The sequence below is a fragment of the Pipistrellus hanaki genome, assembly GCF_964339955.1.
Source record: "Pipistrellus hanaki genome assembly, chromosome: 11".
In the NCBI taxonomy this organism is placed as follows: domain Eukaryota; kingdom Metazoa; phylum Chordata; class Mammalia; order Chiroptera; family Vespertilionidae; genus Pipistrellus; species Pipistrellus hanaki.
The window spans coordinates 22,397,414-22,423,337 of record NC_140513.1 but is presented as its reverse complement, the minus strand read 5'-3'; the positions used below and the strand labels follow the sequence as shown (position 1 = coordinate 22,423,337).

General features: G+C 36.8%; 2 protein-coding genes across 4 annotated transcripts in view; one reads left to right on the top strand and one right to left on the bottom strand.

The window, feature by feature from the left end:
• INVS (inversin) overlaps positions 1 to 4,586 on the top strand; it is a 101,796-nt gene extending 97,210 nt beyond the window's left edge. For both annotated transcript variants that reach the window (XM_084899752.1, XM_084899753.1), the window contains 2 exons: positions 374 to 448; positions 3,045 to 4,586. In XM_084899752.1, the coding sequence (XP_084755878.1) occupies positions 374 to 448; positions 3,045 to 3,202 (233 nt within the window). In that variant the 3' untranslated portion in view covers positions 3,203 to 4,586. The remainder of the gene's footprint in view (positions 1 to 373; positions 449 to 3,044) is intronic.
• Positions 4,586 to 25,924, bottom strand: part of TEX10 (testis expressed 10) — a 29,672-nt gene continuing 8,333 nt past the window's right edge. For both annotated transcript variants that reach the window (XM_084899754.1, XM_084899755.1), the window contains exons 5-15: positions 23,356 to 23,468; positions 22,426 to 22,664; positions 21,570 to 21,705; positions 19,902 to 20,077; positions 18,608 to 18,785; positions 14,345 to 14,433; positions 12,082 to 12,215; positions 8,943 to 9,023; positions 6,938 to 7,119; positions 5,875 to 6,085; positions 4,586 to 4,798 (exon numbers count right to left, since the gene is read on the bottom strand). In XM_084899754.1, the coding sequence (XP_084755880.1) occupies positions 4,658 to 4,798; positions 5,875 to 6,085; positions 6,938 to 7,119; positions 8,943 to 9,023; positions 12,082 to 12,215; positions 14,345 to 14,433; positions 18,608 to 18,785; positions 19,902 to 20,077; positions 21,570 to 21,705; positions 22,426 to 22,664; positions 23,356 to 23,468 (1,680 nt within the window). In that variant the 3' untranslated portion in view covers positions 4,586 to 4,657. The remainder of the gene's footprint in view (positions 4,799 to 5,874; positions 6,086 to 6,937; positions 7,120 to 8,942; positions 9,024 to 12,081; positions 12,216 to 14,344; positions 14,434 to 18,607; positions 18,786 to 19,901; positions 20,078 to 21,569; positions 21,706 to 22,425; positions 22,665 to 23,355; positions 23,469 to 25,924) is intronic.

Below are 25,924 nucleotides of genomic sequence, written 5' to 3'. Positions count from 1 at the left end.
GTTCCTTTGTTGAGAAAGTACAGGGCTGCCTTCCTGGGAAATGTCCCAAACCCAAGCACTACAGTAAATGCTTGTTTAGCAGATGAAAACATTTTCAGCTCTGTAAACAGCCCATCAAAATAAACTCAGCAGAGAACCCGATTAGCTCCCCAACAGGGGGAAAAAATTGTTTTGAGCCAAAGCACCTTTAACAGATCTGTGGCTCAGGCAGCAAAATCTCAAAACTAACCCCTGGCCTACTGGTATTTCCACGCCATACTTAATTTAGGCAGATCCTTGCTTGCAAGCTCAAGCCTTCACTCAAGAAATTCAAAAGTTGGTCAGGTCACAGCTGTCATTGCTGAGACATACTATCATTGTTGACTGATTTCAGGTTGCTCTCAAGAAGGGAAAGTACATCATCCCACAAGATCTTCAAAAGCCCATTCTGTGCTGCGTCTCAACTCCGGTAAGGCCGCCACTGCACTGTCAGTGTGGGGAAGCACTCTCCTTTTTCGTTTCATCCCCAAAGACAAGACAAATTGCCAGGGGTTTCCAATGGTCAAATAGACATGTTTTTCATCCCCCTTTCCTGGAATTATTACTGCAGTCAGCCTCAATCGCCATAGGAGGCAAGTTATTTTTATAACCAAAGCTATTGTTAAAATTACCTCCAGTAGATAAAATAAACTGTAGCTGCTATTGATCACCTTTACTTACTCGTTCACATACAGGAAGGGGGAAATGAAAATACTGCTGTTCTTCAAAGTCATACCTTGGGAGTTTTTGTTCCGTTTTGGTTTCACATTAAGCTCCTCCACCTCCTTCCTAAAGTTGGAAAGAGGCCCTTAACCACAAATTCTGGCTTTTGCTTTTTAGGGCCTCACAAGGAAGACATTAATATTTAACAGCATGTCCAGTTCAGGCTCAGCTGTGTACTTCTCCTCACAGGAGCAGCTCAGGAAACTTTTCCAGCTGCAAAGCAGGGTATTTTATACAGGGCCCCTTCATTCACACCGGCATTAAGCGTGGGTGATAAGTTCAGTGCTGTCAGCAGTTAATGCCAGGCCAGTGTTTCTCGTGGGTGGCTGTGACAACACGCTGCCCCCATCCTCCCAATCCAGTCATCCTGCAGGACAGAGTGCAGCTGGGAAGGTGAACAATGACTGTCAGCATGAACTTTAACATTCATTTAGTTTTTGATGGGGGAAAACTTGGAGGTAAGGGAAGAGTAATTACTGCCAAATCTTTAATAAGAAGCGTCAGGCAACTCATGTAATATAGGCAGACTGATCAGGGAATGGTGGGTGGGGTAGTTGGAAACTTTCAAAATAATTAAGGCCCATTGTCGTTCTATGTAAAAAAATGAAAACAAAAAACTCCACACATTATACTTGAGTGAATTAAGGATGGTTTCCAAAACAGAACGATCAGATTTAACTACAAGAGGGGTAGCAGTTAGGTAAACGTGTCTCAAGAGAAAAGCTCAGTACTACCAGAAATCTTTAAAAATGAAGGTATTTAGTAGAACAAAAGGTTTTTAAAGGACTCACAGTTAAGGAACAGAATAAAGAAATGGAAAGAAATGCATAACCATTTCTTAGGACTTCATATGAACAGCTTTTTACCCTACACATATAATTCAGACAGGTCTAAAAATGGACAAAGACTGAAGGGAATCCTTTCCTAAGCCTGAACTTGGGCAACACAAGGTTCTTATTAGGCTCACCCACCCTTGTCAACCACTAACCAGGAGATGCTCAGAGCTGCTAGCTACAGTTTAGCTGAAGCCTGTGTTTTATACAGAAAACAGGTCTATAAGTTTCTGCAATGTGAAATCATGTATCAGATTGAACCAAAAAGAAGAAATCATTAATTTTGGTCTTCAAACCTTAACTAGAAACAGTTCATTTTTTGCTTAAGAATTCCATAGGGTTATTTTCTGATTTTGCTCAGTTCTGTTTTGCTTTAGAAATTATTTGGCACACTGTAGGTATTCAGATATTTGCATGACGACTGTTGCTCCCAACCTTACAGGAGGAGCAGAAGGTGAGCTGGATAGAGCAAAAGTAACAGCACCCACAGACTGTTTCTGTACAACTATCCCTGTTCCGTCTTCTACACCCAACCTGCAAACTACCCCCAAAGAATAGCACATAGTAATGAGCAGAGTGTGTGTATATACATGTACAAATACAAACAGGCTCTCCCAAACTTGGGGTCCAGCTCTTTAAAAATAAAACTCTTTAAAAAAACAAAAAACATTCCACTGAATAAAATAACCATGGCTAAAGTGATTGTTAGTAATGGTATCCCCTTTATGAATGTAGAATATTCCTGCCTACGTGGAGCAAGGTATACAGATAAAACCTCAAGACTCTGACAGTAAAGGCAGCCAAAAAACATGCCAGAGTTCTAAAGCTGTAGTTCAACAGTAATCAAAACAGGACAGAAAAAGTAAGACTTGTATTAACTTTTTAAAACTAATCATCTTTCATGTTTGCTGCTTTGTTCCACAAAAGTTAGGGGCACATAGCATTACAGCCTCAGCAAGGTCTCATAACCATTTGGGGCTTCAATATCCTTAACTGTTACGTGAGAGGATTGAGTACACCACTAATTTTTCCAATTGTAGTGTCCTACAATTTTATAATTTCAAAGTCATAGAAAGGCCTAAAAATCGATTTCAAGTTTGATATAGCTACCAGTCTGTCATCTGAATAGTTTTTAAACCTATTTTCTAGAATGGACTATAGTCAAGTGTGTGACACATGGACTTAAAAGATATGTACATGTATGTGTAAGTTTGTATTGTTATATTAGAGAGATGCTCAGAGAGAAAGATATACCAGTTATTCCAGGCCAGCTGAAGGCCTAGGCTCACATCCACCCCTCCCATTCACGGTTCTTCCTTGAGAGATGTCATGTATTTTTGAGATGGAAAACACGAGGCTGATATAGCATCTTGTCTCTACCACACACTGGCCATCATGTATGATCCAAAACTAAATCTTTTTCTTACCTTCAACTTTAAAATTAATAACCTGTTTACCTGTATTTAACAGTGAGCAATTTACAGTGTATACACCTTCCTGAGAACAGTGGAAGATCAAAGAGCTTTTCTTATAACCTGCAATCAGCCACTCAATCAAAATACAAAACAAAGCCTCGACTGCCTCTGGAGGAAGACTGTGCCCGGGGTAACTGGAATAAGCTAGTGTAGAGTTCTAACTATCTGTTGACTCTGTTTGGATATTATCTAAACCTGCGCTGAGGAGACCGGGGTACGCTGTGCCTAATCAGAACTGTCTAGCTGTCTGCCTTCACCTGTCAGTGTGGCTAGAAAGGAGGATGTATGACTCTGTCAAGTCTAAGGAAAACTAAGAACATGCAGGCTGCTGGGTTGGGACTTCTGCCAGCCAGCTGGTGCAGGCCTGGTTTTCTGGCTTCAGTGAAGAAACTAAATGAGACGGCAAGGAGCCTGTCCTGCAGCAACCACCTTCATTTCACTATTTTTCTGGAATCTAATGCAACCAATTTCATTACAGAAACCACATCCTATTATTCCATTATCAGTTTTAAATTTTAGACTGGAATCATGACCCAGCATTTGCTTTTAGAAATTATCTGTAAGATTACAATAGGTGCTCTGTTCACCTCTGCTGACTCCTTACGTATTTTACAGTCATGTTAGCCTCTGAAGGCCACTGGCTGCTGCAACACCCTCTATGAACAGAGATGCTGGTATCACCGACACCAAGGAAATGGGGCAGGTGTACAGACCAGGCATTTATGCACCAGGTACCAAGGCCTTAACATTCCACTTGTATTTTCTGCGCGACTTGCAGAGATGAGCAATCATCGAAATGTCATTCCTATTGATGGGAAACCACTAACTACATATATTCTAGCTCTCTAAGCACACCTGGTTTAAACAAAATCTAGTGATTTGGGGCTTTTTCACATTTTTTATGGCAAAGCTAATGTAGGAATGGAGACAGACACAAAGAGTGACATAGGAGGCTCACAAATACTTCTAGAACTTCTTCCATTTTCTTAAGATTACCGTCACCATTGTCCTGACAGTAAGAAATAGGAAGCAACAAAGTATTAATGTAATCCCCTTGATTTTTTTTTTTATAGTTTGCTAATTATTTCATGACTAGAAAAATCTATCACAGAAAACACAATACAGCTGGTAATTTTTGGAGAAATGTAATGGGTTAGAAAATCACTTTTAAAGTAGTTATCTCAGACCAACCACCATTTAGGTACAGGAAAACCAAAACAACTATCTTGAAATCTTGCCCTCCTGCACTAAGTGCTATAAAACCTCTGCAAATAACACCATAGTGAGAAGCTCAACATCCTCATGGGTAAAAGTAACCACCCCCAAACAAAATGATGAGGTTTGCCTGGATGGGATCTCAAAGGTTTAGCTAATTTTTTGGTAAATAGTAGACAGTACCATGTTATCACTCTGTATTTTGTAAATATTTGATTCCTACGAAATGTAAATATACTGCCACATATCATGTGCTACTCCAGGAAGTCAGCCTGCATTGTTTTTCTACCTTAGTGTAAAAGAATGTTCATAACAAACTTCTTTAAAAGTTCAGCTTTAATGACAAACATTTCTTACATCAGTCTCTTCAAAATTAGATATGAATAAACAATTTTAAACAGGAAGTGCCATGGTGCCTCTTTCATATACTGTATTCAACACACTGGGCCCCTGAGGATGCCCGGTGATATACACATTAAAACAATAATGTAAGTCCGTAAGCCACTGCTCCTGAACACCTCCACTCTTCAATGCCTGTAAAAAAACACACGCAAGAGTAATTTGAGAATTCCACTAAAATTGCTATGCTACCTGAAGTGCTTTTCACATCCAAACTTGTCAAGAGCCACTGCAACAGTATCCTCATCTATAAATCACCACAGGAACTCTTACTGCAAATGGGGACCTATTAATTAGGCACTATTAGGCAGTGAAAAATGCCTAGTTACGCCCTTTCATATAAGTGATGCCAGTGTCTCATTTTGTTCGTCCCTCCCACAGATGATAGGGACTGATGAAATTTCACCACCTACCATCCCTACACTGGACTTCCTCCCTTTGGTATTCTAGAGTCTCTCGATCTTTGTCCAGGGCAGACAACAATTTGTCATTTCTTCCTCAACCTATTTCTGAATTACTATTACATAAACTAATCAATAATCTCCCCCAACCAAATACCTACACACAAAAAAAAAAAAAAAAAAAAAAGAATTCTCCCTAATTCTCCCAAACTAAAAATGCCAAAGGAACCTGATAACAGAACTGCCCTACCCCTCAAAAAACACACAACTGAATACAACCAACCATTATTAGACAAAGCTGAAGCCTACAACTTCTTCTCCAACTTTTTACTCTCCAGGGAACCAACTAGAAATTGGCCTAAAGTTTATTCCTGCTAAATAATTTCCTAATGACAGCTACCTAAAACTTTATGTGGCTGATCTCATTAATGGTCACCAAAACCCAACAAAATTACTATAGTCCCACTTCTACAGCTAGGAAAACAAGCTTGGCTAGGTTTAAAAACAAAAAAACTTATCAAACAATCACAGTTAATCAGTCTCTATTAGTGATGACTAAGGCCTGTACCTTTTCCAACTAAGCTGCCTGCACCTTAATTCGGTTTATGTATTTTAAAGCTTTCATGGCCAATTTTGGGACTAAGGAAATCCCATAGGTTAAGCGACTATACTACAGGAGAAACCTTGGGAAATCCCAACTGGGCTTGATTCCATGAGTTTGGTCAATGCACAGGAACCCTGTGCACCTCCATGCCTTGCCTGAAACCTTTCTAGGACTAAAAATACGAAGCCTTTGTTCTATGCTCTTACCGTGATGTTCTTGATGATCTGCTGCACCAAGATGGCATTGGTCAACATATGAGTCCTAAGGGGTGCGTGCTGAAGCAGCAGGCGAAGCAGCTGGCCCACAACAGGCAGCTCCTCAGGAGCAGCTCTGCTCACCCGCAGGCTCTGCAGCATCAACCTGAGGACTCGCGGCAGGAGAGCCAGGACAGAGACACAGACCCCCCACAGTTTGTCCCTACAAGAAGCAACAAAAACGAGTCAGTGAGCCAACACATTCAAAAAAGATTAGACAAAGATCTTGTATAGCATGTATGCATTACCTATGGACACAGACAATAGGGTGGCGAGGGGGTAGGGTGGAGGGGAACTCTGGGAAGAAAAAGGAAGGATATCTATAATAATCTCAACAATAAAATTAATTTAAAAAAACTTCCTGCAATGAATTTAATAGGCATACCACTAAGAACATAGGCATGAGAACACTTTTTAAAAATTGAAGTGAAATATTCCAAACTACCCTAGAAGCTTTAGTCCGAATTTCCTATGGGAACAAAAGTAATAACTAATTAAAACCCTAGTATTTTAGAACAATTAAGTTCAAGAATTTAAAATTCCACTTTGGCTATTTCTAATGAAGCCCAGAGGCTTATACTAGTAAACTCATCCTTCTAAAGGTAGCAATGTTAATAAAGAAAGTTCTCAAAAAACTTATAATACTATCTAACTTTTCAAATCTGTTGCTTAAAAGAAAAAATGAAATTGAAAAATTTTCAAACCATAAAGGAGAGTCATGAAAGGACAAAGAAAAAGCTCTGGTGATGGAAGGAGACTTGACTTTGGGTGATGCACACACATACAATATACAGATGATGTGCTGTAGAATCATACACCTGAGGTCTATATAATTTTATTGTCACCCCAATAAATTCAATATAAAAGAAAACTAGGTTTATACAAACTTTGAAAAGGCTTTTAGGATATTTCTAAAATCCAATTCTCCTTCACTTGCAATTTTTTTTTAATTGATTGATGGGGAGAATGGAACAAGTTAGAGAAAAATGTAAACTGAAGAATAAAAAATGATTACCTCTTTCTTAGATGCTCTGCTTCTCCTTTCTCTAAAGTGAGCAGGAAATACAGAAGACTATAGCAACAGGAAGCCAGGAACGGCAGCAGAGCCTCACTGAGTACACATGTGTGATCCAGGAGCCTACAGATAACACCCAAAACACAGCCAGCGGTGCTGTCAGGAATTACAGTGAACCCAACCTAGGAAGAGAAAAAATGAGATTGATGACGTCTACACAAGTCCTATTAACTGGAGCGTTAGCCTTACAACACTTCCACTGAAAAGTAGTATGCACACAATGCATGTCACCTGCCACACCTTGAGGCCCTGTTTTCCTCTGAAAATGTAATCTCTACATTAAATACATTGAAAACATGCAAATTCAAGAAATACTAGTAACCCAACCCATTGCTTCCTCTCATGACAAAGTCTTCTAAAACTTTCCAGGTATTACAGAGTCTACTACTGGTTAGAAATACCATTATTTAAAAGGATTATTTCATGCATCCAAAGATACCAACAATCACACTTACCTGATCTTTAGATTATCCAAACTGGAAAACACTAATATCTGGCACCAACCCCACCCCAGGTAATTAAGTATACAAAACAGAATTAATTGTGCAATTACTCTTCCTATGACCTTTGATTTAGCTAGTCATTCAGACATGATTAAGTAATGGAATCAAGAAACTACTACTTAACACTCAATAGCTACAGTGCTCCAAACCCCAGGTAAAGATCATGGAACCCTAATTCATCTGGATTCTACTGTATAAACTGTAAGGTGGGCTCTAACTTGTAACTGTATATATACATGGTTTAAAATCTCTTAGAAACTATCGTTGGATAGTCATAAAAAAAGTCTACAGGCTCCGAGGTCTTAATCTTTCCATCAGGCTGTCTGACAATAATGGCCTAGACCAGTGGTCGGCAAACTCTATTAGTCAACAGAGCCAAATTTCAACGGTACAACGATTAAAATTTCTTTGGAGAGCCAAATTTTTTAAACTTAAACTTCTTCTAACACACTTCTTCAAAATAGATACGCCCAGGCCATGGTATTTTGTGGAAGAGCCACACTCAAGGGGCCAAAGAGCCACATGTGATTCTCAAGCCGCAGTTTGCCGACCACGGGCCTGGACTGTCATATCCATCTACGAGGATAATGAATGTAGTCAAAGGAGGCATACATTTCTGGACCAGGGGTTTAAAAAACACAAGGTGGGGATCTTTGGAGACAAAAGGGATAAGGATTAGAAGTTGATAGCAGGCAGAAAAATAGTAATGGGAATACAAAGCAGTATTCTTCCAACATTTTAAAGAAGGAGGTGTGGACGTGCCTATAAAATGCAAACAAAATCTCTGGAAAATAAAATTTCAGGTCTCTCCCTTGTACTATAATACATTCTTATAATAAAAAGCCAAAATTCAAAGTGTAAGTGTTGGAGGAAATTAAAAGCAAAACCCAGGCATACCTAATGTGAATTTAATACCAATGGGAACAAGAGACACTCACTGGCCAGAAGAAAAGTCTCGTGGCTGAGCTTCCTGCCTCCAGTTACCAGGCCTTGCGCCAGTTAGGCGACTTCCCTATAGTTTAGATCAAGCATGTCAAACATTCGGCCTGCCAGCCACGAGTTTGACATGCTTGCTTTAGACTGCAAATGTTCTGGGTGGAAATTTGATCCCAGTTTGGATACTGGGTTCCCAATACACTAACATCAGGCACATGTTAAAGCATTATAAGTCAGAAGACCTGAGGCATAATTTTAAGGTCTTTCATTGCACAGATGTAGAAATAGAAAGTACAGTCCTGGTATCGGGCAATTTTCCCAAGTCCAAAAATTAATTAGCAACAGTCAGAAAAAACAAGATTTCTCATAGCATCATGCTATGAGAGGTTATTGAGCTTAGGATTCCAGATTCTCACTCTCTCCTAGGCTATGACAAACCTAATCTTAACCAATGAATCTATATGCTCTTCTGTGTAACAGAAAAAAATGTTTTTAAGTATATTTACCAAATGCTTACTGATGGCACTTTGCAAGATGTCAAAGCTCTGGCTTCGGGCAGGGATAACCAATAGACTGTGACACACTGTCTGTCAGAAAAGAAGAAAACCAGTAACCAAATTAGGACATTTTAGGTCAGAAACAAGTTAAACTGATCTTTTTTTTTAACCTACTTGCTCTACATATTAATGGGAAGCAACAAAAAATGACTCTGAAGATGCAAAGGTCAAACAAGCCTCATATATGAACTAATTTTCCAAATAATTCATTTTATTAAGCATTTACTTAGTGCTGAGTTAGTCCTTTTAGGTGCCATGCCCAAGAATGAAAGAATAAGAAACTTCTCTCTCACACCCTAAAGTAGCTGATAATTTACCGAGATAGAGGTTGTATTTCTATTAAATGCTATAATAAAAAGAAATGAATGATTTTAGCAAAAGACTGACAAAAGCCTTTTCTCCATTTGGTGGAAAAACGTCATACAAAAACTCTTAAGATCCAGACATTAACACCCTGTTTGAATTAATTGTAACACTGCCTCCTATTCTCCAAAGGTAAAAGACAACAGTTGATAGGAAAAGAAGAAAATAAGGGGCATGAGAAATAAGCAGAGGGAAGGACAGCACTGAGTTCTGAGGCACTGTGACAAACGCCAAAAGCTGATGAGTGTAGTGCCAACAATGAAACATGTAGAAAAACCAAAAGGAGAGACAGAGATGAAACTGGTGCAAAGAAAAACATCACTCCAGGAAGAGGATAATCTCACTACATTCAAGAGAATTGTCAATCACCCTTAAAAACCAATAGTTTTATGCATTACTTCTCTCTAAAACTTCTAATAGATGGAGACCACTCAAGAGTTTTCAAGTGGTCATTTTTTAATCTTTTATACCTTAAGTAACAAAGTATACAACACACTTCCAATGCCATCTTTCTACTTCAAGATGAGCACAGTGAATATTTTAATTGCCAAAAGGTAAATCAGGTTGCAAAGGCCTATTCAATAGCAAATGGCAACTTAATTCCTTCTCTTCTGCCTCCCCTTTCCTTCCTGAACAATTCAGTTCTAAAGCCACTGGGCGGGGTAACCATCAGCACTGGAATGGGTGGAAGAATTGCAGTGGCCCAGACAAAGCAGGCTATTCATGAATAGAGGCAGGCTGTCAGGAGAGTTAGAGTTCAAATGGGGTGAGAAAGATGGCCTGCATGGGACAGGGTTGGCACCAAAAGGAGATGGATTACAAACAGAAGAGTTAAAAATTTATGTCCACACAAAAACCTACAAAAGGATGTTTATAGCAGCTTTATCCATAATTGCCAAAATCTAGAAGCAACCAAGATGTCCCACAGTAGGTGAATGGATTAAAATCTGATATATCCAGAATAATTAAGAAGGTCTCTGGCCAGGACATATAAAATATAACTGATCACATTTTCATGACAATTGTGTCTTGGCTTTACACACATTATGTGCTTATAAGAATTTAAGTTATCAAATAAAGGTTATATGAGTTGTACAGGTTACCAAGCTAGACAATGGCAAATCTATGCCTGGAATCTGGACTCACTAATCCCCATATAATGCCTTCTCCAATGTCCCTTAAAATACGGTAAGTACTCTTACTAATGTTGGCAAACCCAAACTCCCCAATCTATTATTGAAGGTCCTAACTTCAGTCTACCTTTCATAGCTCTCTTCATTTACCAAAATAAAAGTTTAGATACTAAATAATGAGGTTACCCAATTCTTTATTTCTTCTAACTTTTTTTTTTAAAAATCCAATATTTTTGGAGAACCTACATATAAACACATACCAGGCACTAGAATAATAAAGAGAAATGTTCTTTGGCATGCCCAAATTATCGTGATCAGAATCAAACATGAGAGAAATCCTTCATATATCTACAAAAGGTATAGCCCTAAGATATGGGGAAGACAGGAAGAGTATTCAGATCATAATGAAAGAAGTAAGCAGGTCAGCTGAGTAAAATCAATTGGTACACAATACAGAAATAGATTATTGAACATTAACAAAGATATTTAAAAAATTGACTGGTACTGGCAATGAGAAGTTACTAGAAAAGAATATAGTCAGTGTCCTGGACAAAGACCTTCTTAATCATTCAAATAAAATGAACCAGCAGAGAAGTGACAACCTCAGAAGTTGCATGCAAGGTTGAAGCCAAAATCATTTGGGGATGACATAATTGCATTCATACTTGAATTCAAATATCTTTTAATGCATAAAAATAAAATGAAGAAATAATAAAAACTAGTTAATATAGAAATGTTTTTAAAGAATCGAATCCTAAGTATTAATGTTTATGTTATTTTAGTTTATTTAATTTACATATCTGTAACATGTAAGACAATTTTTATCATTAGGGTAAAAGATCAGCTTTATAATTCCAATTTAAACCGTGTCTGTAATTAATTTAAACTAATCACTTTAATACAAATTTCAATAGTGAAGCCTAAGGTATTAAGATTTATCACATTTAAGTTCAGATATTTAAGATTTACTTTAACACCTGTGAGGTTTGTAGAAAACTGAACTACTTGACAAATAGCAACTATACTAACAGTTATTTAAACAGTTTAAAATTTTAACTGTTTTAAAAGAAAAAATATATCATCAAAGTCCCCTTTTAAAAAAAATGCTGAAGTTTACTATTTTTCTAAAAAGGAAGATTTGTAAGTTGAACGTTAAAGCTTGAGGAAGAATTAGGGTTTAAAACTTAATTTTAATAAAGTATAGATTAACTTAAAATCAAAGGAACTGCTCAAATTTTGTTGTTTAAAAAAAGCCACCTTCAAGGACACCAAATCCTATATAAGTCTTACTCATCCTTCAATGTTTCAAGTTAAATTCTTCCTTTTCTATGAAACCTTTCCTCTTTCCATAGATGTACCTATACTATCTATCCTGTGCAAGGTAAAAGAAATCAGTATCATTCAAATTGCTATTTTATTCTAATGGCATAACCCATAATGAAAAACACTCCTGTCCAAGATCATAAACACTTTCAGATCATGGATCATGTCTCATACTACTTTGTATCTCTAAGAATATCTCATGCAAGGCAATCCTAATATATACTATTGAATTGTAATAGCTAGAAATTTATTTGTAAATGCACCATTACCTCTGTTACATCCCAATGGTGTAAAAATTGCTCCAAGTCTGTAAGGTAAAGTAGCACAGGGGAGAGCTGTGTCTGGATGACATGAGGAACTCCTTGAAGGCTCTGAAGCCAAGTCAATTCCTCTTTTGAAAACCCTAATTTGGGTAAAAAGAAAGTCAAATTTAAAAAATAAATCACAAAGCAAGGGACATTGTTCATATTTTTTAAAAAACAGATGACATGTATCGGTAAGACAAAATCTTCTTTAAGCTATCTTGTTGCCTCCACATTTTTGCATTTCATATAGTATTTTTTTTAAATGAGTAGCTGGTAATGGAGGCAGTAAAATTCATATAATTATGTACACAAATGTGTGCTCCAACCCAATCTATGATGTAGCAGGAAATAGATTTTCCCCCTTTTATAAAGGGCTTTACATTTACCTAAAAAAAGTAAAAGGCAACCTTTCCAAATAACGGTAGGTTTAAAAAAGCAGCCCTAACCGGTTTGGCTCAGTGGATAGAGCGTCAGCCTGCGGAATGAAAAGTCCCAGGTTCAATTCCAGTCAAGGGCATGTACCTTGGTTGCGGGCACATTCCCGGTGGGAAGTGTGCTGGAGGCAACTGATCAATGTTTCTCTCTCATCGATGTTTCTAGCTCTCTATCCCTCTCCCTTCCTCTCTGTAAATAATCAAAATATATTTTAAAAAATAAAAAATAAAAAACAAATGAACAAATAAAATTATATTCTATACATATATCAAACTCTCTATTCTCTTACATAATAGCCCATTCAAACTACTATCTAATTCTCTTACCACCCATTACACTTGACCTGACCTACCCACAGTCCCTCCTGAGAGATAGCTCTCATGATGATCAGAATACCAGCAATGTAGTCAGTCTGATCCTAGCTTTCTGCTTTGATGTTCCTATCACTATATTTGCATGAACATAGCCTAAAGCAGCAGCATCTGGTTTCAGAGCTACATCCATTACTGGCTCATAATGAGCTTTTAAATATCATTAAACCTTTTGACAGATACTACTCCTAAACATAAAGCCCCCACCTCCATTTCAAATGTGTACATCCAAACTATCAAGTCAACATGTAGGCATCTACATTTATCTTTTATATAAAACTAGAGGCCTGATGCACAAAATTTATGCACTGGGGGGCTTGGGATGGGGGTTATTCTTCAGCCCAGATTGTGAGAGGGCACAGGCCAGGCTGAGGGACCCCACTGGTGCACAATCAAGGCCAGGGAGGGATGTGGGAAACTGGCCAGCCCAAGAGGAACCACAGGAAGGCTCCAGGGCATGTCCAGCTCATCTCGTTCAGTCCCGATCAGCCAGACCCCAGCAGCAAGCTAACCTACTGGTCAAAGCATCTGCCCCATGGTGGTCAGCGCATGTCAGAACAAGTGGTTAAGCAGCCTTAGCATATCATTAGGATATTATGCTTTGATTGGTTGAACGGACAACCGGACACTTAGCATATTAGGTTTTTATTATATAGGATTTATAGCTTTTATTATATAGGATCTATCTTGCAAGATTCAGCTCATTTTCAGAACCTATCAACTTCTCTTTGGATTCTGACATTAATTATATGTCTCCTAATCACAAGTCTCCAAAAAATTTCAAAGAATCTCATCATCATCCAAGTATAAAACTGAAATGTTGAACGAGTACAATCATTTAAACAATAGTAACTAACATTCACACATATAACTTATGACATTTCTATATTCATTTTACCAATTTTACTTTGAGAGCAAATGGAATGTAAAAAAACTAATCAAAATCTGATGTTCTTCCTATCAAGCTGAACATTTTGAACATGTTTAAAATGGATATTCTGTTCATCAATTTTTAAAAGTATGCAATGGGGCTTTCTCTGGCTATCTGAGTAAGAGTCAGGTATGTCCAATTCACAAGGATAAGAATAAAGTTGGGGGGTAAGGGGGGAAGAAAGTTGAGAAATAAGACTAAGAAGAAAGTGAAAAAAACAATCATAATATTCAAGTACTTCCCAAGATTTTGGTACTTGTGGTATGAGATGCAATGATGAATCATGCATCTTCCTGCCTCAAGAGCCTGACAATGTAGGGTACAAATATTCCTTCAAAGATTTCCACTTATTAATCTATAAAATTCATTCTAAAAGACATCTTATTTATCATCCTCAAAATTTAGAACCAAACATAAAGGACAGTAAATTTAGGATAATATTCATACTAGATATTTTTCTTTCTTTAACTTGGTAGGTGAATGTGGTTACCTGTAAGTGTTGAAAATAAGAAACTGAAATAATCCACATCACTCATCAAACAGTCTTTAACTGGATATTTCCAACCAGAAAATGATGATCTATAATAAACAATGGGAGAAATATTACCAGAAGTGACACCTTGAAGACTCAAGAATAATAATACAGAATATAACCATTTTTCTTTTTAAAAACAAGTCTGATTTAGCAGCTTAAACAAAACCTAAGTATGTATTAACTTTATATATAAGCACTCAACTACCATGATATGAAAATTTTAATTTTTAACATATTTATATTTATGTAAAGTCTCATTAAAAAGCATAATTGGCCCACAGAGTATATGGTATAACTTAGAAAATTTCTACACATTTGAAAATCATACTCTAAGGAGCCAAAATTAAGTTTTGTTGTTATTGTTTATTTATTTTTTAAATGTGTTTTTATTGACTTCAGAGAGGGAGGGAGAGAGAAATAGAAACATCAATGATGAGCGAATCATTGATGGGCTGCTGCCTGCATGCTCCCTACTGGGGATCAAGCCCACAACCAAGCATGTGTCCTTGACTGGAATAGAACCGGGGAACCATCAGTCCACAGGTTGACGTTTTATCCACTGAGCCAAACCAACTAGGGCTAAGTTTTATTTTTTCCAGTAGTTTTAGCTGCTTGCATTTACTACTTGATTTTTATAAAGTCTCACCTTGCTTACTTTAAATAAGCTCTAGATTCCTACCTAAGCCAAAATATCTTAATTAGGCAAAGAATGCTTACATTAAAAGCCACTCAAAGATAACTAAATATATGCTCCCATACTTTGTAAAGCTATAACTAGGTCTGCTTAATAGTGTAGCGAAAGTATTGGAAGAGGACTCTAGGAAATATCTAAATGTAAAGCAGCTTCTCATTAAATGAGGATGATCTGGTTCCGGCTATGAGTTCAGTTTCCAGTGACTCCTTTAAAAATTCTCTTCAAGATAAGGATAAGAAGGAAGACAGCAGCCGAAACCGGTTTGGCTCAGTAGTAGAGCGTCGGTCTTCAGACTGAAAGGTCCCAGGTTCGATTCTGGTCAAGGGCATGTACCTGGGTTGCGAGCACATCCCCAGTAGGGGGTGTGCAAGAGGCAGCTGGTCGATGTTTCTCTCTCATCGATGTTTCTAGCTCTCTATTTCCCTCTCTGTAAAAAATCAATAAAATATATTAAAAAAAAAAAAAAAAAAAAGGAAGACAGCAAATGTCAACCAGGAATCTAGCAAAAGGCCGAGAATGGTCAATTCCAATAATCTAAGACTACAAATTTTCTCATAGACATCTGAATAAATGTCAGAAAAAAATTAGGACTTTCTAACTCAATTAGAAGCACTTAATTTTTACTGTTAACTGTATTTAACCCAGTGAAACTAGGAATCAATTGTGCCATCCAGTGGCTAAAAGGAGTATACATCCATCTAGGAATCTATTTTGGATAAAAGACAAGTAATAGATCACACTGTCCTTAAAACTATGATGTCCATATACTGGTATACTGTTCAGCCAGGACATGTCTGAGAATAAAGGGACGTTACTGCCGATTAAGCTGGAACAAAAGAAGTAAACTGGAACTGCTCCTCCAAGACCAGATCATATATTCACTCTACTTAAAGTCCAAGAATCTCTCCCTTCTCCGAGAGATTTTTATCTAGCACTTATGTTCCCCAATCCAGCTGTAAATAAACTAGGAGTAGAGAGGATACAACTGAGCAAAGTCCAGTGGAACAACACAGGATAATGGTATGAGGGAAAGTCAAACTCAAAAAAAACAAACTCTAAATGTGTGTGTGGGGAAAAAGGTAGGGGTAGCAACTCTAAGGTAACAGACAAAAGTCAGAAATGATTCAAGGAATATTTCAGAAAATCCATCTGGCAACAGTGCACAAAATAAAGGGATTGAGAAGCTGGACTATAATACCACAGGTCACAGATAATGAAAAAGTTGGCTAGTTATAGCCACGGTCAAGGACAGAAGAGGATATTTTGAAGAGAATAACAAAAGATATGAAATCACCCTTGTGTACGCTAAAAGAAACTAAGCATTGTTCTTATTCTAAATCTAGGGAAAGTGATACATTGATAGTGATATTGGCCTAAAAAAGTTTGTCTTAATTTTTGATTATTTTTTTTAAAGATTCATTTAACAATATAATTACAGAAAGAGAAGCATTCTAACAGATTGTGAAAATACTAAAAGGCAAACTTTAATTTGGTGGACTTCTAATGACAAAGACAATCAACTTTTAATTTAGTTGATTTTTATCATTATGTGTAAATTAACATATTTTCTCAACAGTCATCACAAATCTCCACAAAAAGAAAGACTTTTAAAAACATTCTTGACAAAAGTTAAGCGTAATTGATGTTTATGAAGACAATATTTCTCCTAAAGAGAATAAATTTCAAAGGGAAGTGTTCAAAAGGTGGTTTTAACTGAATGCTAAAACAGACCCTTCATTAGTTATTCAAAGGAACAGAGTGCCCTCTACTGGAAGTCATTAAACACAAAATAAATAAAAATACACTTCTTTTTTTAAAGGCCTACCTCTAAATAATTGCTTACACTAGGCAAAGAGAAAGGTTTTTAAAATTTCTAACAAAGAAAAACACAAGAAATAAATGTTTAGAATACTTCAAATAAGACCAAGTCTCTCTCTAATGCAGATGTACAGAGAAGAAATAAACCTTGAATATTCACATGTAAACAACATGTTGCACATAGCTCTCTTCTGCTAAAAGGAAACATTATCATCAGTTTTGCAGCAAACTCTGGAGAACTGGATTCAAATATATGTCCTAAACTGGTATGAAAAGCCTGGCAAAGAAAGGTAGTCTACCAAAACAGTGAGAGACTCCTGTTTAACTGGTATAGGAGATCTATACAAAAAGCCACAAGGAAACTAGTCTTTAAACTTTACAGCTATGGCCTAAATTTCAATTTCTTTCTGCCTAAAACCATATCAGACCCTGACCATGAGCCACAATCAGTAATAAATATTTCTGAGTACTAAAATACTATGCCTGATGATACCAACATGAGGCGGTTAAGGCTTCTTTGAACACATGCAATATGTAACAGTTATAAAACTTTCAGAGTAAAATGTTAATGCCACTGTGGAAAACAGCATGGCAGTTTCTTGAAAAATTACCATATGATTCAACAATTACACTTCTAGAAATATAGTCAAAAGAATTAAAAGGACTAAAACAAGTATCTATACACCAATGTTTATAGCCGCATTATTCACAATAGCCAAAAGGCAGAAACAACCAACCGTCTGTCAACAGATGAAGAGATGAACAAAATGTAGTGTATTTACACAATGGAGTATCAATAAGCTTTAAAAAGGAAAGAAATTCTGACACATGCTACAACATGGATAAACCTTAAAGAGCTACACTGAGTGAAATATGCAAGACACAAAAGGACAAATATTGTATGACTCCTTACATAAGGTAACTGGAATAATCAAAATTATCAAGATAGAATAGTGGTTACCAGTAATGGGGAGGGGGCAGGGAGAAGTTATACAACGGGCACAGAGTTTTAGTTTAAGTTGATGAAAAAAATCTGGAGAGAGAGTGTGATCCTGGTTACACAACAATCTAAATGTACTTAATGCCATTGTTGCCTTTTAATATATTTTTATTGATTTCAGAGAGGAAAGGCGAGGGAAAGATAGAAAAATCAGTGATGAGAGAGAATCATTGATCGGCTGCCTCCTACATACCCTCTACTGGAGAGATCAAGCCCACAACCCAGGCTTGTGCCCTGGAAATCCTGGTTCATAGGTCGACACTCAATAACTGAGTAACACCGTCTGAGTGCCACTGTAAAGTTTTAATTGTATACTTAAAACTGGTAAAAATGTTAAGTTTTATGTTATATGTATTTTAACACACGAGATTTCAAGTGATTCCTTATCAGAGTCCACAAATTTACTTATCTCACTAGCTATGTTAAATTCTGAGCTCCCTGAAAGGAAGGTCTATACCGCAATTCTATAACATGAAAGATTTTAAGCATAGCACTCTCACCTGCTATTGAGCCCTTACTATATGCTTTTGATAATTTCAACCCTTATTCCAATCTAACTAAACAAATTGAAACAGTCTTACTCTAGTAAACTTTATCTAGCAATAATATAAAGTTGTAATTGCTGCATTAAGAGCAAATGAAGGTAGTAGCAATGTTTAGGGGAAAGGATTATATACTTAAAATACAGCTCACTTGAGCATGTTACCTCATGTGCAGTATCCCGATAAGCATAGCAGCCAAACTTGAACTGAGTCTCCCCATAATACAGCAACGACTTAACCGAGAAAGCAAATCAGCAGGTAGACTGGGCAGAAAATATATAAGCTGGACCAAACACTGCTGAGACTCTGCTGGGAGAACCACCACAGTGCCTTCTTGTGGATCTAATGGGATAGATGGACACATTAAATTCAACTATAAAGATGTACAACAAAGAGATTAAATTAATAAAGCAGAATGATTTTTACTTATGCTGAATTCCAACATATCAATTACATGAAAAAATTTTATCATAAAACATATAATGATTGCTTAAGCTATTTTCTAAAGTAAAACATTGAGCATAACCATTATTTATTTAAAGATACATTTATCTAACACTGCAATAATTTCATAACATCCAAGTTTGTCTTGTTTGAAATAAGAACTTTCATGGGGGTAAAGGGATTGGATACAAAGCAAAATAGTAAAGGAAGCACTTTTGCTAAACAGTGGCAATTACAGCATAATCCTAACCTAAAGCAAAAGATCTATTTGTGAGTTTATATACATGTATACACGTACTCCTACATATAAGCGTTACTGAAAACAGATTTTAAAATATACCCACAAAAGATGGAAATAAACCAAATGTTCTTCACTTAATGAATGGATAAATATAAGAGGTACACCCATTAGATGAAATACTACTTAGCAATAAAGAAATAAAATACTAAAATATGCTTTAACATGAATGAATCCTAAAAACACTCTAAGAAGCCAGACTCAAAAGGCCCCATACTGCATAATTTCATTTATAAGAAATATCCAGAATAGGCAAATCCAGAGATAGAAGTATAAACTAGTGTTTGCCAGGAGCTGGAAAAAGCGAGAATGGGGAGGGTCTACCAAAGGGTAGTTTCTTTTGGAGGTGATAAAAGTATTCTAGAATTAGATAGTGATGATGTTTGCACAACCTTGGGAATATGTTTTCTTAAAATTTTCTGAATTGTACATGATAAAATGGCAAATTTTATGGGATGTGAATTACATCTCAGTAACATGTAAATTAAATACGTATATATTGCAGGATGCTTTTAATTGATATTTCTGCCTAAAGTATGAAATAGTTCTAGGGATCAATAAGGCACATTAACATATAAAGTCATACAAGATATCAATTATGAATAAATACTTATAATAATTTAAAGGAAAGGCAAACCTAAAGAGCTTCCCTTAGAAACATCTTTTCTAAATCAAGGTGTACCAATGATCACCTATACAGTTAAGCAAACTCTTACCATAGATTCGAAGAGCCGTAGCTTGTAAACTTTTTAGTAATTCTTTATTTGCTCGTGCTGCAGCAGTTTGGATGATATCAATAAGCTGTGTTGAGAGTTCAGGGTTTCGGGAGCCAAGATGAGCAAGTTGCAATGGTAAACCAGCCAGCCAACGGGATAACACTTTACTACGATATCTAAGAAAGGCCAAGGAAGAACAAAATAAAGTATAATTTGAAAGACAAGGAGCATAAATTCAAACAAAAACTATTTTTAATCTAAATACCCCATGAAGTGACAAGTCATCTGCAATAATGCATTCACTCATTTAAACATTTGAGAGCCTATGAAAATACTAGCATCATTTATTTAGTGGCATTTTCTAGGTTTTACTCACTAAGTTTAGAGCACTGAATTATCAACCCATGAACCAAGAGGCCACTGGTTTGATTGCTGGTCTGGGTTCATGCTTGGGCTGTGGGCTCAATCCCCAATAGGAGGGCATGCAGGTGAGAGACAATCAATTATTCTCTCTTCATTGATGCTTCTATCTGTCTCACGCTCTCCCTTCCTCTCTCTGAAATCAATAAAAACATTAACATGTACTATTTGTCCTAAGCAGTGTTAATTATTGCACTATATTAACTTATTGATACAGTCAATGTAGGGTGCTCCTGCACTAAATGGCTTTGAACTTGCGTTATTTCAGTTCTTTAATATACTTGCTAAAGCTCTAGTGTCTCCATTAATCAGGTAACAGCAATCACTTTTGCTGACCCCAAAAAACTTAGTGATTTAAGCATGACTGTCATCACAGACCTGAATTTAAAATCTCAGCTACTTCTATCACCCATTATTTGATTGACAACTACTAATTTATTTAACCTAAACTTGTTTCCTTCTGTAAAATGAGAGGAACAGTATCTATACTTCATAGTAGTACTATGAGAATTATTCAGAAAAATTATGTAAAGTATTTGGCTTATAGTAAAGACTCAAATATATTCTAACAACTCCCTACAATTAACTGGGTATCCCAAATCTCTATCTTCCAGCCAAACATCTCTTCCAGGTTGTCTCAAACAAACATCAAACTATCCATATCAAGAAACTAATTCCTTAGTTCCACTCTTCTATTGTCTTAACTGATAGCACCAAACTAAGCCAGAAACTCTCATCTCTACTGCCCTCTTTGTTTTTGTTTTTGTTTTTTTGTTTACATTTTTATTGATTTCAGAGAGAAAGGGAGAGAGGGAGATAGAAACATCAATGATGAGAATCACTGATCAGCTGCCTCCTGCACGTCCCACACTGGGGATCGGGCTCACAACCCGTGGCATGTCCCCTGACCGGGGAATCGAACTGTGACCCCCTGATTCATAGGTTGATGCTCAACCAACTAAGCCACACAGACTAGGGCTCAATCTCCATAATTTTTATGAGAAGCAAAGAAAGGCTAGGCTGCTGTAGGTTGTTCTAACTATCCTTTAGTTATAAGTAGACATACTCAAAGAGGCTTTTATCTGCTCAGTTATGTGTATAAAGATTACTGGCACTATTCTATATGCTTCTTCATAAAATTATATATCATTTTGTAAACATAACCATCTAGGATTTAATCACCCTATTTTCTTAAATAAACTACAAAATTAATTCCGTGTAAAAAAGGCAAAGTAAATGAAACTTTACCTGAATCTGTAAGACCTCAGTTCTTCTTTTTGATAGATTTTACTGAAAAACTTCAGTAACAAAGTCCGAACTGGAAGGATAAGGCCTCTCTGCTGATACAATGTATAAACTGCCTTAATGAGAGACTCTGTAGCCTCTAAAAACAGAAAAAAACAACTACTTATGAATCAGAAATATTTGGTCATCAGCCCCCAAACTCCTTAAAAGCACAGAGGGTAGTTTTCTTTATTCCTATAACAAAGCAGATCTTAGCCACAAAATGACTATCAATTGAAGTCCTATAGCAATGGCCTAATATAAAAATCAAACCTACCAGAGATTACAGTATAAAGACAACAAACCTAAGTAGAGATAACAAAACAGGATATTAGAAAGGTGACTAAGATGGAAACTTAATGTAAAAGCTTTGTTTTTGAATGAGAAAATTAGTAAGTCACACTAAAAACTGACAAAGTGATGTAACTTCAAGCTAGAAGAAATGTAAAGAAAGGCAGGATTCATTCTATAAGAAAAAAAAGGAAAAAGCTCCCAAATTCTAATCCAACTGCATCAGAAAAGAGTATTTCTTCATTAGGCTCGATGGCATTTCCTCTTAACAATATCTACCTCCTTTTACACTAATTCTGTAGTCTATTAGAAATAGTATCAATTTGCATCAGGAAGGGACCTATCCATTAAGAAAGGGAAGCCCTGGACCACAAACAATTTCAGTTTTTAAGTAGATAATCCTTTATAATTATGCCAGCTACCTTTTATAGCTTGAATGTAATTAACTGCAGGGAATGTTTGAAAGTTATCAATTCAAATAGCATGCATAAGAGCTCCTCTCACATAACGATAAAGCAGCATCACCTACCTCTGTTTGGTTGTATCTGCATTAACCTCCAGGATACCCCAAGCAATCTGTTCAGCTGCTTACTATTTAGCCTAGAGCCATCTTCAAGGGTCTCTGTCACAAATTTCCTTATCATTTCTATCCAATAGGCATCCTTCTGCAAAGTTGAGGCATTTGCCAGAGAGACCATGATGTCCGACAGTGTTAAATTCAGCAAGAGATGATCTACATTATTGGAGAGAATCGTGCAATGCTTGATGCTAAAAACAAAGACACATTAATTAAGTTTGGTGTCTACCATGCCTACTTCACTTACAATCCTTAAATAATCTACCAGTGAATCAAAGAAAACTATTTTTCTCCAATATCACTTTCTTCAGGCTATTGTTACTGATAACATACTAATATTAGTTTCATTATCAGTTTCCTCATGTATAAATGAGAGCAGAACTACATGACTTTTAAGATAATTATACAGTGTCTCTCCCAAAAGCATCCACTTCAGCAAATTTTATTAAATTCACATTTATATAATTTGCTATTTGACACTCAGATAGCACAAAACATTCACTTTACTGATTTAAAAAATAAAATAAAAAAAGATGTTCATAGGCTTAAAGTTATTTATTCAAGATTAGCCAAATAAAGATACTGCTGATCTTTTATTTCGCACACACACAAATATATAAAAAAGGCTAATATGCAAAGTGTCCCCTCGGAAGTTTGATAGCTTGCTATGACATGCGCTGACCACCAAGGGGTGGCACGGCCTGAAGGAAGGCCTGATCACTGGACAGGCCTCGGAACCCTACCCCTGCACCACACCTCATATATTAGGTATATGCCCCATATATATTAGATATAAACACCTCACAGTATAGAAAGTTCAAGTTTAAAGCTATTTATTTTCTCAACTTTTCAAGTCTGTACAGTGGTAAAGAATCACAATACCTTTTATTTGTTTCTTTTTTCCTGTGCTTGGTTATTTCTTTTAAGGCATATGGAAAATGACTCATAAAATGGTGTTTGAAATCTGTAAGATAATTCTTTCGAAGCCAAGACTCCTATTAAAATGAGCAAAGATTAGAATACCTGCTAAAAACAGTAATTATAAATAACCAATAAAACTGTAAGCATAAATTTGACAACCTGTCAATATTCAACTATAAATTTACCATTAAAATACACCTTCTGGCCCAGCTGGTGTGGCTCAGTGGTTGAGTATCAACCTATCAACCAGGAGGTCATGGTTTGATTCCTGGTCAGGGCACATGCCCTGCTTGTGGGTTCAATCTCCAGTACGGGGCTTACAGGAAGCAGCCAATCAATGATTCTCTCTCGTCCTTGATGTTTCACTGTCTCTCTCCCTCACCCTTCCTCTCTGAAATCAATACAAACATACATATTTTTTAAATACAGCTTCTCTTCATGATATAATATGTAAATAAATTTAAAAATCAGAATAAACTGTTAGAGCATCTAGTTTTCACCCACAGTTCTTTAGGTGCTTAATAATTATTCTTATTTGAACTTTATCTACTGTTCAAAAGGAGGTGGGAGAGAATAAATATCGAAGAAAACCCTGAACTTGAACCACTAATGCAAAATTTATAAAATACACATATTTCTAAAATACACATCTTTTACCTAGTGTTCTATTTATATTATAACACTATTCCCCATCAATTTCATTATTTCCTATTAAAGGTAGTCGACACTTCTCTAAAATTCTTCAGCAGTATTTGTGAATGTACCATTCATTCTCTTTACGTAAAACAGTCTAATTCTAGATTACAACACTTTTTTCCTCCCATCCAGAGGACCAACCATTCCATTTTTTTAGACTGAGGGGTTTCTTGGGATGTGGGAGTAGAGGTGCTAAAATAGCTAGTAACCATATAGCTCCTTAAGTGTCCTTTACTAGATTCTTCTCTTTTTCCTGACCTATAAATATAGTCCCAACATCTCCTCTGGACTTCTAATAGGCATCTTAAGTTTAACATGAATAAACTTAACTCCTCACCCATTCCCCAGTGGGGAAAAAGGAATAAACTCCCAAATTCTAATCCAACTGCATCAGAAAAGAGTATTTCTTCATTAGGCTCGATGGCATTTCCTCTTAATAATATCTATCTCCTTTTACACCAATTCTGTAATCTATTAGAAATAGTAACAATTTGCTTCAGGAAGGGACCTATCCATTAAGAAAGGGATGCCCTGGACCATAAACAATTTCAGTGTTTAAGTAGATAATCCTTTATAATTATGCCAGCTACCTTTTATAGCTTAAATGTAATTAACTGCAGGGAATGTTTGAAAGTTATCAATTCAAATAGCATGCATAAGAGCTCCTCTCACATAAAGATAAAGCAGCAGCATCTACCTCTTTCAGTTGTATCTGCATTACTAACCTCCAGGATACCCCAAGCAATCTGGACATGCATCATCCTTGCTCCTCTTTCCTTCACTAAGCACACCAGCCGTTCTGCCGGCTTTACCAGAACCTAGCTGCTGCTTATCATTTCAACCACTAGATACCATTCTATGCCAAGCCACTTTATCTCCCACCTAGATTACTATAGCCTTCTAACTGCTCTCCCTGCTTTTCCCGTTGCCCCACATAAGTTAGTTCTCTACAAAGCAGCCAGGGTGACCTTATAAAACATAACAAACAGCCGAAACTGGTTTGGTTCAGTGGATAGAGCATCGGCCTGCATACTGAAGGGTCCCGGATTCGATTCTGGTCAAGGGCATGTGCCTTGGTTGCGGGCACATCCCCAGTGAAGGGTGTGCAGGAGGCGTCTGATCGATGATTCTCTCTCATCGATATTTCTAACTCCATCACTCTCTCTTCCTCTCTGTAAAAAATCAATAAAAAAAAACACAAAACATAACAAGCATAAATCACTCTTCAAAATAGTAATATAGAAATGGAGAAAGGGAACAGGAATGTAGGTAGAACAGAACTGATCATCCATGGGACAGATGGGTCTGAGTTTGGGCTCTACAAGTTAGCTGGATAGTGAGCCCATGTGAGTTCATTAGTGTTCTATGTGTAAATTCAACATATTAAAGTTAAATAAACATAATTCAGACTGTGTCACTCCATTCAAAACCCTCCAATGTCTTTTCACCACCTTCAGGTTAAAATCCAAACTCCTCACCATGGGCCACATGGTCTTATGTGATCTGGCCACTGTCACTATTTCTCCCTCATCTCCTACCATTCTCCCAGTACCTTACTACGTACACAGCCCTTCCTGCCATTCCTCGTCAACTTGTTCTCACTTCAGGACCTTTGCCCTTGCTGGTCCTATGCTTATAAGGTTCTTCCCACAGGACTTCACCAGACTTGCTCCTTCACTTCATTCAGTGACATTTCCTGACTCTGTTCTAGCACGTATTCGCTCCCCTGCTTTACTTTCTTCCTATACTGGCATTGTATATTTGTTTACCATCTATCAACCCCACCAGAAGGTAAGTACTGTGAAAGCAGGCACTTTGTCAATCACGTCTATCT